The 18,930-nt window shown below is 45.1% G+C and overlaps 1 protein-coding gene across 1 annotated transcript in view; it reads left to right on the forward strand.

The window, feature by feature from the left end:
* MAP2K5 (mitogen-activated protein kinase kinase 5) overlaps positions 1-18,930 on the forward strand; it is a 138,197-nt gene that overhangs the window by 118,960 nt on the left and 307 nt on the right. Inside the window, exon 21 of the mRNA XM_064722149.1 lies at positions 2,214-2,259. Coding sequence (XP_064578219.1) covers positions 2,214-2,259 — 46 coding nt within the window. The remainder of the gene's footprint in view (positions 1-2,213; positions 2,260-18,930) is intronic.

Here is an 18,930-nt window from a genome sequence, read left to right on the forward strand (position 1 = left end):
TCATGTATGGAATATCATTATTTAGGGGTTTTTAAAAAAATATTTAGTATTAAATTGCCTTGATGTTTAGAAGGCAAGCGGCCTTGATGAATTCATTGGCTTCTCAGTAAGTAATTTTTACTGAGAGCCGTGGTTTAAAACACACCACTGGGTATATTTGCTGTCCTTAAAACGGAATAGTTCATTGGAAACCTTTTAAATTAAAGGAGAATTGGGGAGAAGAGGAGGTTGTAGAATAAAGAATACGGTTCTTGAGCGAGTAGAGGATACAAATCTGGCAGGTAAGAGATCCTAAAGAAGCAAAGGGAAGGGAAAAATCTTTTTAACTGCCCCACACCCCTCAGAATCCAAAAATAATTTTAAAAGGGGAGACATTTATGCACAGCAGCAGAAATAAGGTTGAATTTTGTGAAAATGGGAAGTGTTGGAGGGAGAAGCATCCCGTCTTGCGGGGTGGGTGAATGAGAGGGAGCCAGCAGAGTGGGAGCTGTGTGTGGGTGGGAGCAGGAATCCAGGGATGTGTCCTCACCAGGGATTTGTCCTGCTCCAGGGTTGGGTCCTTGTCCTCCCCCAGCCCCACACAGGTTGGGTTTTGCACATTTTGGGGTTTTCTGCCACACGCCAGGGCTGCTGCAGCAAAAGTGACCCCATAAAAGTGAATTCTGAACAGCTCATAGAGCAGAAAGTATCTCTGAGGCCTGCCACGGCCTGTAACAAATACAGCCACAAAAAGCAGGCTGATGAGCAGTTAATTAAAGTAACTAAATAATTAAAGTTTGTGTAACAGAGGCCTCGGTTTTCAGTGGTTTCAGCTTACAAAGACCCAGGGTATTTGGAGGATCCTGCAGCAGAACCCGGGTGTGGAGCTCCGGCTCCTTTCATCCTGCCCAAAGCAGCGATGACAGGCTGCTCTCAAAGCCCCACAGCGGGGCAGAGGGAGGGAGAAGCTGTGCTGAAATGGCCCAGTGTGGGCTGCAGCAGGAGTGAGGGTGGCTAACAGGCCCCTCTCCCCGGGGACAGGGCTGCTTTGGGCTGTCAGATCACAGCTCGGCCCCACACAGCTCGTGGGACTCGCAGTTATTTGTAGGGGAAGGTAAATTGTGTCCTTAATATCTCCAATTTACAGCACAGCTCATTTGGTGTTTTATACCCAGTGCTTTATTAGCTGGGCTTTGCAGTGAGGGGAATTACTGCTTAAAACCAAATAAGGAGCAACTATATCTTATTTAAGCAATCAATTTGGAATAACCCTGAGAGATGTCAAGTGAGCAGCATCCCAGACTTTGTGCCAGGCCCTCCATAAAGCCTGGCTGCTTGGATGGAGTCCAATTAGTCCACAGGCAGCTCCTGGTGGTCACCTCTGTGCCACGTTATTGTGTTCCCTCACGCAGCTAAGCACGGCCTCCAGAGCTAATTGCACCTGTTGCAGGGAAAAGCAGGACTGTTTGCATGAGAAACATGATCCTATAACCAGGTTAATGCTGTGTAATGAACTATCACCCTGCAGGGTAATGGAAATAAATGGGGGAAAGTGAAGGTAGGAACCCCAGGGTATTGCATGTTCGGAGGTGGAGTTGGATTTCCCACCTGTTTGGGTAATTCTTTGTGTCGTAATCCCCAGAAAAAATGGTGTGTAAATACAGAAATCCACACAAACGGATTTAAAAGTACATCATCAAATACAAATCAAATGTGCAAATACATAATCCCCACCTTTCATGGGGTGTAAATATAGAAATCCACACAGTGTGGAGCCCTATATCCCATAAGGAAAGGCTAGGAGGGAGGAAAATCCCATTAATATTTTGGTTACTGTTAGGAACCCTGTGTCCCACACACTGAAATTCTTCACTCTGTGATAAAAGGGATAAAATACAATTGGAAAAATGGGAATCAGCTCTCTGTATTTCCTGTTTTTTGGGGGACCTCTGTATTTACACACTTTTCATGGTTACAAACAGTGTGGAGCCCTGCACCCCCTAAGGGAAGGCTGGGAGGGAGGAAAAACCCAAAATTAATATTTTGGTTACTGTTAGGAGCTCTGTCTCCCATCAGCACCTGATAAATTTAATACCCTGAAATTCTTCACTCTGTGATAAAAGGGATAAAATGCAATTCAATCTTTCAAGATTTCAAATAAAACAATTCAATCTTTCAACATTTCAAGTCAACCAGCAGTTGTTTTGATACGAACATTTTGTTTTATGACACAGCATGAAGAAGCAGCCGAAGGAAAGGCCAGCACCTGAAGATTTAATGGTGAGTGAAACCTCAGTTTGGATTTGTCAGTGAATATTTTTTCATCCTTTACATAGAAATTTCTCTCTTTTTTTCCTTCATTTTTCAGTGTGCTCGGTGTATTTCTCTCTGAACTCTTCCTGCTTGTGCAGCAGTTCCATATTTGCACCCAAAGCAGGGGTGGAGTTGTGGTTCTGAAGTTGGTGGGGATTTTGCTGTTGCCTTCACTTGTGATTTGGGGAGTTAATCAGAACTTTCACAGCCATTATTGAGTTTCAGTCAAAACCATTTTGGTGCTTGATACACATTTTCTTGCAGTCTGGATGTCCAGGGATTACAGCTTAATGTAGGTCACTCCTTGTCAGCATTTGCCAGCCTGAACCTTCCCAAAATGAGGATTGCAAACAGAGGGTGGGGTTAAAATATGTATTTTAATGAAATACAAGAGACACTGTTTTCAATGATGGTCATGTAAATTAAGCCAGATGGGCTGCAGGAGAATGAGAATATTTGGTGAGGTGTGCCCATGGAAGGGCTTGGAATCTGAACTCAGAGCCCACTTCTTGTGCAGTTGTCATTTTTCAATTATTAATTATTGCCAAATACAGCAATTTATGTAGACTCCCAATCCCTTCTGGCTCGTGTCAAACACCTTTAATTTTAAAATGTTTCCTTACTTTCCTTTATATTCTCCTTGCTGTAACTCAAAAGCTTCTCTAAAACCATCACGATTTATTTGAAATGAAATATACATTTCAATATATATATTTGAAATGAATATACATCTGTGCATGAAGTACACAGGGATAATTGGAATACAGGAATAATTGTAAGAGACTTAAACAGGCCCAAGACACTGGTGCATCCTCTCATTTCTTGCTTCCAAGAAAGAGAATATTCTCACTGCTTCTGGGAGAATAAACAAGTTTATTTTTCTCCTGCAGCAATTCTCTAGTTAAAGGCTAATCTGTGAAGATGCCCAGGGGCAGGTGTCTCAAATCCAGACCCGTCTCTTTCCTGGTTAGGAGGTATTTAACTGTGAATCTCATTTTAGGGATATTGACTCCACCAAATCTGCACTCGGGGTTGGGCACCTGCTTAAATACCTCACTGAAATGAAACCTTCAGTTTTATCAGAGCCCCTCCACTTTGGGTTTTCTGCCACCAAAGGCCGATTTTTGTCTTTTTGATGAACTTTTGATGGCTGGGGAATTCTTGCAGTTAGTCACATCTGAGAAAACTTGGAGCAGGTTCTGGAGCTGCAGCCGCATTTACCTCGTGCTCCGTTCTGCCATGGCTGGGTGCCTCAGCTATTAAAACAATGGAATGGGCTCTCAGAAAACCTCTCTCTGCTTGCAAATGCACACTCTGGTGATGCAATAGGCCTGCCACTTATAAATAAAACATCTGCAGCTCCCAGCGCCCCCCAAAGTGTGCGTGGGGATGGCTGTGAGCAATAACACCACTCCAGGGTGTAGAGCCATAAAAATGAGGCCAAAGGGTGAGTGCCTGCAGTAGCAGGGAAGTGCACAGATTTATCTTTCCAACTACATGCCCTGCAGTGTGCTGGGCCCCTTTAAAGGAGGTGTTTTGTGAAATTATTTGGAAATTCCGGCGCCTCTGGGATAAAAAAAAAAATAAATAAAAAAGGAGCGTTCTTACTTTTTAAACAATTTAATGCGGTTTTTTTCCACCTCTTTTTTAGTCAGTTAGAAATGAGCTTGCAACAACGAGTAGTAAAACAGGAGCTGCTCACTCCTTTATATTATAGAGGATATAAGTAATATTATTTATATATTTCTATTTTTATTTCATATTATAGATAAATATGTATTTATAATTAAGTATTAATTATATTAATTACAATACATATTATATTATATTACATTACATTACATTATATTATATTATATTGTGTTATGTTATATTATATTATATAGTGTGATTTATTTTCTATTGTATTATAATTAATAATGTTTTATATAATTAATATTATTTATATAATAAGCTTATATATTAATTTCTGTTTCTCTATTATATATTTATAGAGTCAAAGCCTTTATATATTTGCTTTTCCTCAGTCTTCTCAAGGAGCACTTTATTTATAAAATTAATATGAATATATACATTAGCATTATGTGTCTGTGTACACAGATACACACACAGCATATCTGTGCCTAAATATGTAAGCAGAAATTAATTTATAATTGGTGGAAAACAGGGCCAGAAAAAAACCCAAAACTTTAAATATCACAGAATTAATGAGGTTGGAGAAGCCCTCCAAGGTCATGGAGTCCATCTGAGCCCCACCTTGAGCAGAGCAGCGAGTGCCACATTCCCTGGGCACAGAAATCCTGGGAATTCTGGAATTCCATCTTGCTGCATCCTCAAGGTCACCTTCTCCCCGATTCAAGCCAGAGCAGGGTTTCACCTTGCTCACTGCACTTTGGGTTGGTTTATTTGAATTAAATCAGTGTTCCAGCAATGCTGGGAGGTGTCACACACACCCATCCTCACCTGCAGACAAACCAGAGCATCTTCTCCTCCCCTACTGTGCTGGGAGTCACTGGTTTGTGACCAGTTTGGGATAATTAAGGACTGAAAGCAAAAGGAAGGGAGCAGGAGATGAATCTTCCCCTCCTCTGCTGAAAATCAGTGGATTTTAGGTGCATTTGAGGAGCTGAGTGCCCTGGGATGGATTTCCCCACTACCTGTCATGCAAAAAGCTCTTTTTTATAAAACCAAAAATGTCCATTTTTGTCAGGAAATAGGGCTGGGTGAAATTCCTATTTAAAGTCAGGTTTTTCATTACCACAGATGTCCATGTGCAGGTGGATCAGGCTCCTGGTTTTATTTATTTTATTATTTATTTACTCACTGCCCTTTCTTCCCTGCAGCCATGCCCAAAACAAGATATCCCATTGGTTTTTCTGGATGTACAAAATCAAATCAACTGACTTCTTCCACAGCAGTGAAATAAGGAATCTCACCAAGTAATGAGAAAAAAATTGTCCATTCAGGGGAAGGAACAGCCTCAGAATTTACCAGTGGTCATCCTGAACTTGCTCTAAAATGCTGCTCCTTTATCCCCAGTTTGTTCCCTCTAAAAAGAAAGGCAGAGAACCAGTTAAATTGAATATATTCCTGTATTATTGCAGGAAGGGCTGCACAGCACATTCCTCTCTGTCTCTCCCCTCCTTTCCAACATGAAAATCTCAACAATTCTCCTGTATAAAGAGATTTTTCCCCTTTGCTGTTGCGTTTTTTGCCACAAACACAGACTTTTTCTGGCTCTCGGGGCAGTGCTTATTCAGGAGTTGTGCTGTGGCAGCCCAGGGAAGGTTTAAACTCTTGTTTAAACCCAGGGAAGGTTTAAACTCCTGTTCCTGTTTTAAATTCCCTTGTTGTACTTGTTTGGGATGTGGGAACAGGCAGCCAGAATGCATTTCTGAGTCTCTAATATATTGACACATGTCTTAAGATATTTAAATATACAAACTAACTGTTTATCTGGAAAAAAAATACCCATTACAGCCAATAAAATCAGGGTGCTTAGTCCAGAGCCATTCCTGGAATGGGGAGGGGGATTGCTGGATGCATAGGAATGGGAAATTTCAAAATTGTATTAGGCATTGAAATAAATATAATACCAGAGGAGAACAGGTATTCCAGCATGTCAGTGGCTTTGCCACAGAGATCATATACAGTTTATCACACAATGTTTAAGTTGATACATTTAATAGTTTTTAATGTTAATAATTTTAATTGATAAAAATTAAAATTAAAAAAAATTTAATTGATTTTAAAAATCATAAAAATGTAAATGGAATATCAACATAAGAAAATGTCAGTAATTTAAATTTTTAACTCCTATTTAAACCCAGAGAAGGTTTAAAGTGCTGTTTAAAGCCAGGGAAGATTTAGACACTGGTTTAAACCAGTGGGGAAGGTTTAAGTCCTGTTTGAAGCCAGGGATGGTTTAACTCCCATTTAAACCCAGGGAAGGTTTAACTCCTGCTTAAACCCAGAGTCCAGGGCAGCAGCCAGGCTGGGGCTGGGCCTGTATTTACGGTATTTTCCCAAAGCTTTCCATCCTAAGCTCTATTTAATGGAATCTATGCATAGTAAGTAATCAGGTCAGAGAGAAGCAGCATCCCCTGTTTGAGATCAATCGCTGGCTAATACTTTATCTAGGCCACTTTATTATCTCATGCTGATTCCATTCCCATTCTCCTCCTCCTTTGTAGCGTGCACTTCAGCTGTGGTAAAACTACGCCTGGCATACATATTAAAAACATATACCCATTCTATCTGTATGTAAATGGGGGAGGCACAGCTGGATATTGCAGGAGTTTGATTTACTAATAGTTATTATCTGTTCTAGCTGTTCGGAGGCAGGGAGAGTTGCAGAAAACAAGCTAGCGCAGAAATTGCCTTTATGATATCACTGCCCTGCTTTGGTAATTGTTTAAAATCTCTTCTTTAGCTGCAAGCTCGGCCTCGGCTGCTGCAGATTGTTGGTGCTTTTTTTGGGATTGCTGGAGCCTCTTGGTGAGGGGTTTTTTGTTGTTAGTGCAGCGTTGAACTCCTCCGTGATGGTTATTGGAACGAAAGGTGTTTGTGTAAGAAATGGTGTTTGCAGCACCAAAAGTCAGGAATGGAGCAGTTATTCTGTCGTGCTTGCCTTTAGGATTTCTCAAGGAAAAATTGGGCAGGGAGATGATGCAGTCACCTCCTGCACTCCATTACTTTTGCACAGATCTAATGATTCTTCTTCAAGTTGTCAACACAACCAGGAGCTTTTCTCCTTCTTAAAATTTAAATTACTGGTGCTTCTTATGTCGATATTTTATCAATTTAAATTGTATCAATTTAAACATTGTGTGACAAATTGTACATCATCTGTGGCAAAGCCACTGACATGCTGGAAAACCTGTTCTCCTCTGGTATTTTATTGATTTCAATGCCTAATACAATTTTGAAATTTCCAATTCCTGTGCATCCAGCGATCCCCCTCTCCATTCCAGGAATGGCTCTAGACCAGGCACCCTGATTTTATTGGGTGTAATGGGTTTTTTTAAATTTAAATATTTGTGTATTTAAATATACAAACTAACTAAACAGTTAGTTTGTATATTTAAATATCTTAAAACATGTGTCAAGATATTAGAGACTTGGTTATATATTTTATGTAGCTTTATTTCAGAGGGTCTGCACAGTAGCTAAACGTATTTGCAGTTAGTTGTGTTAAACCCCTGGTTCCAGCTCTCAGGAAACACTTTTATGGTTTAAACAAACAAATGGAGGATCAGCATAATCCTGCCTGGATTTTCATCTAAAGCCCCAGAATAAAGCCAATAAAACACTGGTGCTTAGGTTTGTCAATAAAGGGCTTTCCCCCAGTGGTGTCAGTGAGGAGCCAGGGCTGGGCTTTGGATGGTGATGGTTTTTGGGATGGACCAGAGGGCTCTCAGCACTTCCCTGTGCACAGACACACCCCAGATATCTGTGAGATCAGCTTTAGAGACCCATGCTTGTTGTGTGCCCCCATCCAGATGTTTGGGCACCATTGCTGAATCACAGGGAGCCAAGAATTTTCCCTCTTTGGCTTCTTTGTTTTATCCTGGGCCAGTGCAGGATCTCCCATCAGGGCTGATGGAATTGCCTGTGCTTGGAGCTGTGATGGATGGCTTTGTTTGCAGGTGTGCAGCCTCTCCTCTGTCACAGCGAGCCCAGTTATTCACTCCATGACAAGGGGAAGTTCTGACAGACACCAAACACAAGCAGATGTGAAGGAAAGGGCTCTCTCCTGGTTTCTCAAGGAAAAAAAGTACAGAGCCAAGTGTTTTAGTGTTGTAAATATAGAATTGTTTGGGTTAGGAAAGGTTTTTAGGATCATCCAGTTCAGTCATGAAATATATATGATAAATAATAAACTGGGTCTTCAGTCTCTCACTTCAGACATGCAGTGGACAAGGAGTTCTGGATCAAATCACTGAAGACAAATCAGAATTTATATTGAGGCAAGGGTTTCACAGCAGGGCTCAGGATGCTCCTGTCACTGGGTGTTCAGGATCTTCCTTGCTCAAGGTAGCTTAAGAGGAAAAGAATCTGTGTTTCTTCAGGTGGCAGCCTTGCTCACTGAGCTGAGATTGGTAAAGGTGGGTCAGGGATATTTCCCCCTCTGTCTTTCAAAAATAAAAAGGGGGGAGGAAAGCCATCTCTGTCCTTTGGGGTGTGAGTTCTTCTGTGCCACTTGAGAAATCAGCTCTTGAAATGGAGACATCCATTCTGTCAGTGTCACTAAATCCAGCAACCACCCAAGAGCAGGATGGTGACAGGGCTGATGCCTTCATTCCCTGCCTGCTGTACCCATTGCTATGGGATCACCCAGTTCCCCCAGCAAATGGGAATATCTGGGAATAATATCTGGGAATAAATGGGAATATTCCCCTCCTAGAGCTGCACAAACCAGCAGCACTTCCCTGTGAAATGTGAAAAGGAATAACTCGAGTTGGCTCAAAGAGGTGTTGAAAATCTAAGGAAATTGGACAAAAACGAATTGGCAACAGCTTAGAGGGATACAGTTCATATTTTTTGGTTACTTGAGTCTCCTGGGCTTTGCAGTTTAATTTGAGCAAATGTTTCATTTGGCACTGCTGGTTGTTCAGTAGTTCTCCAGGCACAGGGACAAATATTTACATCTCACTCATTTTGGTAGCAGAATTGCAAATCTTTCAATTACTTGATGTTGAGAAGTTGTGCATTTGCCTTGTTGATGTTTTATGTCAGCTGTCTTCCTTACGTATTTATTTTGAAAAATTGAGGAAAAAAAAATCTGTTAGCAGTTCCAAAATAAGACCTATATATTTAAATCCCAGAATAGTGTCCTCTCTATTCATTCCAAATCCATCAAGGAATTTACTCTAACAGGCAACTGTTGAAATTCATGTACAATTTTTATTTGTGCAGTGAAATTGGCATTTTAAATCTATTCAGACACTCTGCATAGATTAAAATGGCTGGTGCTTGTGCAGTACCAGCTACATGTGGGTCTCTAGTCCAATTAGCACCTCAGGACACTCCTGCAGTATTAAATAAGAGTAATAATTGCCTATGAATAAGCAGAGTATAAAGCAGGAGATAGAGATATGGCTTCTTAGTGACCTGTGTGCATTATGCCTCAAATCCCTTAATCAGATTTGTGCCGCTTGATTCTTCCATCCGCAGAAATTCTGCTGGAGGATCAGGGCCTAAAGTAGTAAAAAATCAATTAATACGACTTTCTAATTTGTGCAGTTGACAAAAAAAAGGAAAAAAAAAAAACCCGCATATAAATAGGGGACATTTTTCTCCTGAAGAGGGGCCGTGCTGAAAGATTTTTTAATTGGATTTTCATTGTGATTGACAGCGCTTGATTATGACAGTAACTTTATTTGGCTGGACTGTTAGAGCCCCCTTGTTCAGGGTGGTTTTTTTCCCTTTTTTCCCCATCAAAGGCCTTTTTTTCTCGGTGGCATTCCCGGCGGAGAGGCAGAGTTTGTGAAAGAGCCTTTTAGCACCTTTGTTGCCGCCATCCCTGGTGACGATTGGGCCCAGCTGGTTGCGGGTCGCAAAATGCTCCTCTCACAAAGAGAAATCTCCCTGGCCTCCATCATTTTAAGAGCTCCAGAAACCTGTTGAGGATTAGAAGTAGCTTTAGATGTGAAATGAGTGTTAAGTATTAGTAATCGGGAGATTAGGGCCCCGGGGACAACGGGAGATAAACAACCGCAATTAAGGCAAATCTGCCAGAGTAAACAAAATTGAGCAGAAACAGATGCCCTCGCCATTTTGGGGGATTGATTGGAGGGCACCGAGGAATCGATTTTTGTCTTGTTTACACTTCCAAACCCCGGTGATAAACTGGGAGGCTAAATATTTCATAGCGCCTGATTTTAGTTAATTTTTCTCGGCTCCTCACAGTGACCAGGCCCGGCCTCGCTCAGCCTTCACAGGGAGCAGCTAATTGCCTATGAAGGGCCCCTGTGTTTAAATGGGCTTGACAGGAATTTAAATTTTGTTTCAATCAACCTCTGTGCTCACAGCCTGCTCCAGTTTCTAATTTTTAAATTAAACATGATTTCTTTTTTATTTATTTTCCTTTTTTTAAGCCGCGGCCTCCCCTCTGGAGCCGGCTGCTGGCGCTCCCGCCCAGGGCAGAGCTTGGAGTACGCAGCTTTATTCAGGCTAAAACCCCAAAATACAACCTTGGAAAAGTTCATTGTCCCATCAATGTGCATCTGCCTGCTGGATTTGATGGGAGAGGTTGGGGAAACACTCAGCTGCTGTAAATCGGGATGAGCTGTGCCTGCTGGGCTGGGGAGAGCCAGGTTTCACCAGGGAAAGGCTCCGCTGGATTAAAACACAGCTCTGAGTGTGGAAATGGTGCTGGTGGCCTCGGTCCTTGTTCTGTGACCTTGGGAAGGATTCAAAGGAATTGATATTTTTTTCCCCAAGCCAACTTGCGATGATGTATTTTGCTCTGTGTTTGCAGCAGTTCTGTGTGTTTATTCCAGCATTGTTTCATACCTGAGCTTTCTCTGCTCCTCAGACGAGGGGATTTGGCAGCACCTTCCCCTCCATCGTTTAATACTTTACTGAGTCCCTCCACAGAGCCTGCCAGACACGGGGATGTCATTTTGCACTCCGTGCAGGCAGTGTGCAGCCATGGAATGCAGGATGATCGTAGTGGTACTTCTAAAAACAACTTGTTCATTTGCAGAAACTTCATCACAAAAATGCTAACGAAGTACGAGCTGTTCCATTCTCCCTTTTTGCTTCCAGCCACATCATTTTCAGGGTTTTTTTGCTTTTGTTAATTGTTGTTATTTGTGCGTGTGTGTGCACACAGCATTTTCTTCTCCAGGATTTGGGTGAAAAACATTTAGGAGATTGTTTCAGTTTACTTCAGCTTAGTAATTTGCTTAGCAATTTTTTTTTTCCCCAGTACAAAAACTTGGGGAAAACAGTTGTTTTCTTCATCCTTCTCCCCGAGTCTAGGGGAACACTTAGTCCTTGTTTGAAGGAAATTCTGTATCAGCTCTGAATTCCTGACAAGCTCTGTTTGGTGTCACTGAGACCATCCCTGTGTGCTGAGGACACTTCTGCAGGTGCAGCTCCAGCAGAGTTCAGGTCAGGTGTGCCTTTCTGGTGTGAATCTCTGCTCTTTCTGAGCCCCCACTCTCTCATTCTCATCACAGCCAGGTCTTGAAGCTCACGAACTGAATGGATTTCAAATGAAGCCCCACCAGAAGATGTGCTCCAGGCACACACCTAATGAGCTCCAGCTACTAATGGGCACTGAGGCCACAGACCAGACCAGAGCTGGGCAAAAGTCAAAGCTCTTCCATCCCCAAAATGTTGCACCGAGCGTTTCACTCAGCAGAGCTGCTTCTGTTGTCGACAGCTTGCTAATGTTGACAGACTCCATCAGCCTTGGGCCACTCTCCCCATTCCTCCTCTGCAGCTCTCCTTAACCTCAGCAGCACTTGCAGAAGTAAACTCCAATTAGATTCGGGTTGCTTTAGTTTGTTTTAAGAGTTTTTAAAGAGTCATAACACAAGAAGTGAAATACCTTTGCTGGGAGCTGGCTCGTTTTCAGCCGAGCAGCGTGAGGAGTGCCAAGGACAGTTTCTGCTTTAACAACAAATATCAAAAGCAAAGCTGCTGTGGAAAGAATGATCTGCAGATGGGCAAATAGATTCCTCTGTGCCACAGCCAAACCCTAAACCCTGCAGTAAATGTCAGACCAGTCTTTGCCACAGGAAGGGAGCAAATAGCAGACCTGGGGTCCTGAGGAGTTTGAAGTCAGGGCCAGCTGGGGAGTGGAGCTGCTCCAATTCCTGCTGTTCTCACCTGAAAAATTCCCTCTTGACCCTTTGTCTGCTGATGAGTTGCCAGCTTGGACACATCAGTCAAGTGCACGAGGGGTCTCTGAGGTCTGTTTTGGGGTCACCAGCTGTCCAAAGCTTGGGAAAATAATACTTTAATCATAATGAGGAATCTGTATTGCTGTTTAAAATGGAAATTCAGGTGAGGTGTGTAGACATTTGCTGTTCACGTTAAGGTGTTGAGGTCAAAGTTAAGGTGTTCTTCCTCTTGGTCCATCCATCAGGCCTGGGGACTGTTGTTATTATTTGTTATACAACTTTTGTAAATTCCAGGAGAGTTGTGGTGCATCAACAAAACTAAACCAGCTGAAAATCGCTTGCAATTAACTTTATCATATAAAAAGGAGAAATGCATTGGTGAAAGTCAATCTACAAACAGATAAATATTAGGGGGAAAAAGTACTTCTTAAAGAAAAAAAGGAAGAAATATAACCCCAGGGCTTCAGTGCTTAGTTGTGTTATCCATTTATCTTTGTTTTGCACCATCTTTTCACTGTCTCACATATCATCAGAGGGATAAAATCATTAGTGTGCTAATCTAGGTAGCCATAGTTCTAAGGCTGACCTAGGCTAATCTACCTTTGCAATTTCAAGTACTATGTTTGACTCCTCTGAAAGTAACCTTAAATTGTAGTCTTGTAAGAATTCCAGAGCTGTATCCTTCACTCCTTCTCCTAATGAGGTTATGACCAAATGCTCATTATAATTGCTTTAGACTCCTTTTAATTTTCAAGCTTATTAATCATAAGAAGAGTTATTTAAAATTGCATAAATTAATCTTAGATTAAAAGCCCATCAAAGCCTCGAAACAATTAAGAATAAGTAGGATTTCCCTGGGGCAGCAAGTTTTATTTTAATAGTGTAGTCAGGTGGATATCAGAACATTGAAGTATGGTAGTGATTAATGTATGCAAAATTTAAATGAGAGTTTTTAAATGGCAAATCTAAATCACATATTGACCTAACTGTAGGCTTTAACTGCATTGTCTGTCATATATTTAAACTGTTTAGTAATCAACATTTTAATTACAGTGTGTGTTAGGGAGGCCGTGCAACAAACAAAACTCCCCACTTCCCGAGTGGAGCTGCTCAGCAGCCTGGGCTCTGCTCTCAGCTGAGGAGCGGGCAAGGAGCAGAAACTTGCAGGAAAATAACCAGATTTGGTTTTCCCTGTGGATCTGTTCTTGTCCCTGCCTCATCTCCAGCCAGAAAACGCCACTGGTCCTTGCTGGGAGTGCTCAGGGTTGGACGGGAGCAGCCTGGGGTGCGGGAAGGTGTGGAAGGGGCAGGACTGGGTGGGTTTTAAGGTTCTTGCAGCCCATGAGTGGGGGATGCCGTGGTTCTGTGGTTCTGTGATGCCAAGGTTCTGTGATGCCGTGGTTCTGTGATGCCGTGGTTCTGTGGTGCCACGGTTCTGTGATGCCACGGTTCTGTGGTGCCATGGTCTGTGTGCCAAGGTTCTGTGGTGCCAAGGTTCTGTGGTGCCATGGTTCTGTGGTGCCAGGTTCTGTGATGCCACGGTTCTGTGGTGCCGTGGTTCTGTGATGCCATGGTTCTGTGGTGCCAAGGTTCTGTGGTGCCAAGGTTCTGTGATGCCGTGGTTCTGTGATGCCATGGTTCTGTGGTGCCATGGTTCTGTGGTGCCAGGTTCTGTGGTGCCGTGGTTCTGTGGTGCCAGGTTCTGTGATGCCGTGGTTCTGTGGTGCCGTGGTTCTGTGGTGCCAGGTTCTGTGATACCAAGGTTCTGTGGTGCCGTGGTTCTGTGGTGCCATGGTTCTGTGGTGCCACCATGGTTCTGTGGTGCCAAGGTTTTGTGATGCCGTGGTTCTGTGGTGCCACAGTTCTGTGATGCCGTGGTTCTGTGATGCCGTGGTTCTGTGGTGCCGTGGTTCTGTGATGCCGTGGTTCTGTGATGCCAAGGCTCTGTGGTGCCACGGTTCTGTGATGCCATGGTTCTGTGATGCCAAGGTTCTGTGATGCCAAGGTTCTGTGATGCCATGGTTCTGTGATGCCATGGTTCTGTGGTGCCATGGTTCTGTGGTGCCGTGGTTCTGTGGTGCCATGGTTCTGTGATGCCGTGGTTCTGTGGTGCCGTGGTTCTGTGGTACCGTAGTTCTGTGGTGCCGTGGTTCTGTGATGCCACGGTTCTGTGGTGCCATGGTTCTGGGGTGCCAGGTTCTGTGGTGCCAAGGTTCAGTCATGCCATGTTTCTGTGATGCCATGGTCTGGGGTGCCATGGTTCTGTGGTGCTGTGGTGCCAAGGTTTTGTGGTGCTGTGGTTCTGTGGTGCCACGGTTCTGTGGTGCCAAGGTTCTGTCATGCCATGGTTCTGGGGTGCCAGGTTCCACCCCTGCTCGGGGCTTTGTCTCCAGCACCCAGCTGAGCACAGCTCTGGGGCGCTGGAGCCTCTCCGGTGCAGCAAGCGCAGTCCTTGCCCTCAATAGTCTGAGGACAGAACAGTGAGAGAGAACTGGGCCAGCAAACGTCGCTCCCAGATCAGGCACAGTCCCAGGGAGGAGCTGCAGCTTTAGGGTTAAGCTCAGCCTGTGATCTGCAATCCCATTTGGAAAAGACAAGGAGGCTGCAGCTGACCTTGCTGCAGCTTTGGGACACTCTTGGCAGACACATCAACTGAGCCTCCCAGTCCCTGCTGTTCCAGGCACTTCAGGTGCTCACGCTTCCCTTAAAAGGGTTTAAAAAATCCCAAAATTTCAAAAGGAAAACAAGCGATGGAGCAGCTGGATCACACTAGAATAGTGACCTGCAGGGCCCTTTCACCTGTGGGTACGTTCTGTGTCTCTGTGGATTCACCTGTGCTCAGCCTGCAGAGTTGCTGCCCCACTCAGGCCTCAGAAGCTGCGTGGAGCATCCCCTGAGGATGCCCTGCCACCTCCTGTGCCTGTGAATTAACCATGTTTTGGGAGTCTGCAGTGAGACAATTGGCCTGAGGATTCCTCGCTGCTATTCCTGGCTGTGGGAGCCGCAGTTGGATCCTGTGGATAGCTGGCACAGATAATTAGAGCAGCTTTTAGTGTGGCTTGTCCTTGGAGGCAGCAGCTCGAGATGGAAAATCCTCCAGCACTGGAGGCAGGGCTGGAGTGATGAAATCCTGACACGTGCTCAGGGCACTGCGGGGGGACCTGGGTCAGTTTGGGGTGCTTTGGGTTGCTCAGCACTTGGTGTTTCCAGGAATTCTGGGAAGCTCTTTGGGTTACTCAGCACTTGGTGTTTCCAGGAGTCCTGGGAAGCTGGTGCAGCTCCAGAGCTTTGTGTTTGTCCTGTTGGAGGTGGGACTTGTCCCCCATTAAACATGAGGATGGGCAGGATTTCCCCTTGAATCCATGCCCTGAGTTCATGCAAGAGCTGTGCACAGCACAGGCACCTCAGGAGCAATGGGAGAACCAACTGGGATGTGCTGCTGGACAGCCAAGTTGGGATTTTTGGGAGTTGGAGGGATGAGCTGCCAGGCAGGCTTTCCTGATTTAACATTTGAACAGAGCACCTGGAGTGGGGGAAGGCCTGGAATGTCCCACCTGCTCTGGGAGCAGCAGGGGTTGGGTGGTTTGCTGGTGTTCCACATGGAGTTGGGGCTGGAATTCTGCTCAGGGGCTGGAATTCTGCCCAGGTGAAACGGGTGCAGGGGCTAAACAGTTCCCAGGTGTCCAACAGAGAGCTGGGTCAGAGGATGCTCTTCCCATTCCCAACTCTTAATGCCAGGGAGGAATTAGGGAATGGCAGGGAAGGGGAGCAGCCTTTCAGTTTCCACTTGTGCTGTGTTTTGTGCAGGAAAATGTGCATCTGATGCATTCAGGGCATGCCAACACCGCCCATTAAACTGCTGCATCTTCCTCATCCCCCCTTTAAAAAACTGCAAGTTAAGGAGCGAGTGAGCTTCCCTCAGAGCAGCCTGCAGCCAGCAGTAATATTTATTTTCTCTATTTGTTTTAAGCCTGGGAAGGCTGTGCTTTCCTGCACACTGTCCTGATGGAGCCCTGCCCAGCGAGCGTGCAGTGCCCCCAGCCCTAATGTGCCATTAATGATAGGTTAATGTACAGTATAATGTTTTTTGGACTATGGGTTCATTACACTTCTGAGTGCAAGGTCCTTCTGCAGAGCGCCCAAGGTCCCATTGCATTATATCATGCAATAAAAATACCCTTTTCATATCACACACTAATAAACTGTATTTGAAATGCTGTCTGAGGGCACGGCCATTGTCTTCATAGGCTGTGGCTGCAACAGTTGGGATCTTTTTTATTGTGGTTTTTTTGTGGTCTTGAGTTCAGAATTTTTTAAATGGAAGGCATGGTTTGTCTGTGCTGCTTGGTGATAAATGGAGTTCAGGATGGGAGGGTTCCTGGAAAAAGGAATGTTAAAAGGGTGGCACCACTGCAGCCAGTGCAGTGCCACTCATTTCCCAACCTGCCTTGCATAAGCATGAGGAATTTTATTATCATTTTTAATTGGCTGCCCTCCCCAGTCAGCCTCTCACTGTGCCAGGGGGAAAAAAATATAAGGAGGTGCTGGAGTGGGTTAGATCTCATGTTCTCCCACCATTTGGGATTCAGGTTCTTGCCATGCTCTGTGCCCCAGGGAGCACCACCCTGGGTGGGGGATGAGGAAAATCTCTCATTTCTGGTGATTTCCAGGGAAATCTGTGGCTGACTGGCATTTCACCCTGGGAATGTCCTTTGTCACCATTGCAGGCTGGTAGCTGCCTGTTCCATGGCCCTTTAGAGCAGTCTGACATAAACATTGACTCCTTTTGAGCCTGAAATCCCAGGCATTGCACGAGGGGCGTTGCTGATGGTCTGCCTGTCCTTTGGCCTTGCTCTGAGCCTCCCTGGTGCTCTCCAAACACATTTTATGGCCAGAGGATCCTGTTTGTGGGAGAGGCTCTCCTGGAGCTCTGCTCTTCCCTGGATTTGTGTGTGAGGGCAGTGGAAGTTGTTCCCTGTGCTTTAGACTGAAGAGCTGAAGGGATTTGGGGCTGTGGGTGATGGTTTTGTATCCCAGAGGGAATTTCATGCACCTGGAGCAGAGCTGCACTCTCCAGGTGGGCACTTGGAGCTGCAGCCCTGCCCAGGATGCCATGAGGCAGTAAGCTCAGGGTGGGTTATTATCAGAAACAAAGATTGTTTTATAGGTCAGAGGAGACAGCCATGAAAGCAAATTGCTGAATTTTAGGGGTAGATAAAATGATGGAACTTTTACCCTTGAATAATGGGGATTTAATTGACTGGGCTAAATGATGGATGGTTGGTGAGCACGGAGTTGGAATTACCAGGGCTCTGTGTTCAGGGGGGCACTGCCCTTTTAATTTCCTGTCAGGTATTTAAATCCTCCACCTCCCCCTCTGCCAGGAGCTGCCCTGTGAAAGAGTTAAACCTGTCTGGGGGGACACAGCAACTCGAGAAATGTACCCTTTATCAAGAGAACCAGAAGAGACAAGTTCATTTAAAAAGCCTGGTTTGTCATTGTTTATCTCATTTTCAGGCTTGACACACAAAATTAGGCTGCCTGACACTCACTGGGGGCCAGCCCTGGCCCTGTCCTGCCTGACCTTTCCAGCTCCAGGCTCTGCAGCAGCCACTTCCCATTCCCTGCAGGATTCCCAGTGCATCCCACTGAGCCAGGGCACAGCACACCAGTACCAGGCCAGTAAGAAAAACCACTTTGGTGCTGGATTTTCTACCTCTCTCCTGCTGGCTATGCTGAGTTCCAGGTATTTTTAAGGCTGAATATTTAAAAACCTGACAGCTGAGGTTTCAGAGCTGATAATTCATTTGGAGCAGCAGGGATATCCTGGGGGTGAGGGGGCTCTGGCTGCAGGGTCTCTCCATCCTAAAGGGAAAAGGTGCTGGATTTGGGTTGATTGCTCAATGATCGCTGCCTTTGTCCCCTGTGTTCTCTGTGCTTCATCTAAGGAAAGGCTGCTGTATTTGGGTTTGATTGCCCCAGAGCATCTGCCCTGCCCTGTCTGTGCCTCCTGACTGTTCTCTGCTGCTTCTCTCTGGTGTCCTTGGCTGTTCTGTTGAGGAGGTGAAACAGCTGCTTCTAGGCTGTGTTAAAGGCATTTCTCTCATTCCTGCACTTTTCCACCCAAAACCACCCCAGTGCTGGGCAGAACACCTCACTCATCCTGTCACTCCCTGCCTTGTCCAGAGTCCCTGTCCAGCTCTCCTGGATCCCCTTTAGGCTCTGCAATGTCAGTGCACATAATGATGCACGGTTGGTTGTTAAAGAGAGGAATTTTAGGACATCGCACACATTTACCAGCAGAGGAGCAGATTAACGAGGTTTTTTTGGGATATCATTTCACCCAAACACCATTCAGCAGCTCCTCAGCTGTCCTGGAAAGGGGCTGGCTCAGAACACAACGAGAAATGGAATAACAAAACCAAAAAGAGCATTTCCAAGGAGTGTGGGCTGCCTCCCCCTGCTCGGAGCAGGCTGTGTGGGTCCCACAGACGTGCAGGGAATGCTCTGCTCTGAGGCAGGGCTCCGTGGCCCTGCTGTGGCTGTCCCCACGGCTGTTGGTGCTGCACAAGGGCTCTGTGTGTGTGTGTGTCCTGCTACACCATTCAGCAGCTCCTCAGCTGTCCTGGAAAGGGACTGGCTCAGAACACAACGAGAAATGGAATAACAAAACCAAAAAGAGCATTTCCAAGGAGTGTGGGCTGCCTCCCCCTGCTCGGAGCAGGCTGTGTGGGTCCCACAGACGTGCAGGGAACGCTCTGCTCTGAGGCAGGGCTCCATG

Source organism: Zonotrichia leucophrys, chromosome 10, assembly GCF_028769735.1.
Source record: "Zonotrichia leucophrys gambelii isolate GWCS_2022_RI chromosome 10, RI_Zleu_2.0, whole genome shotgun sequence".
In the NCBI taxonomy this organism is placed as follows: Eukaryota; Metazoa; Chordata; class Aves; order Passeriformes; family Passerellidae; genus Zonotrichia; species Zonotrichia leucophrys.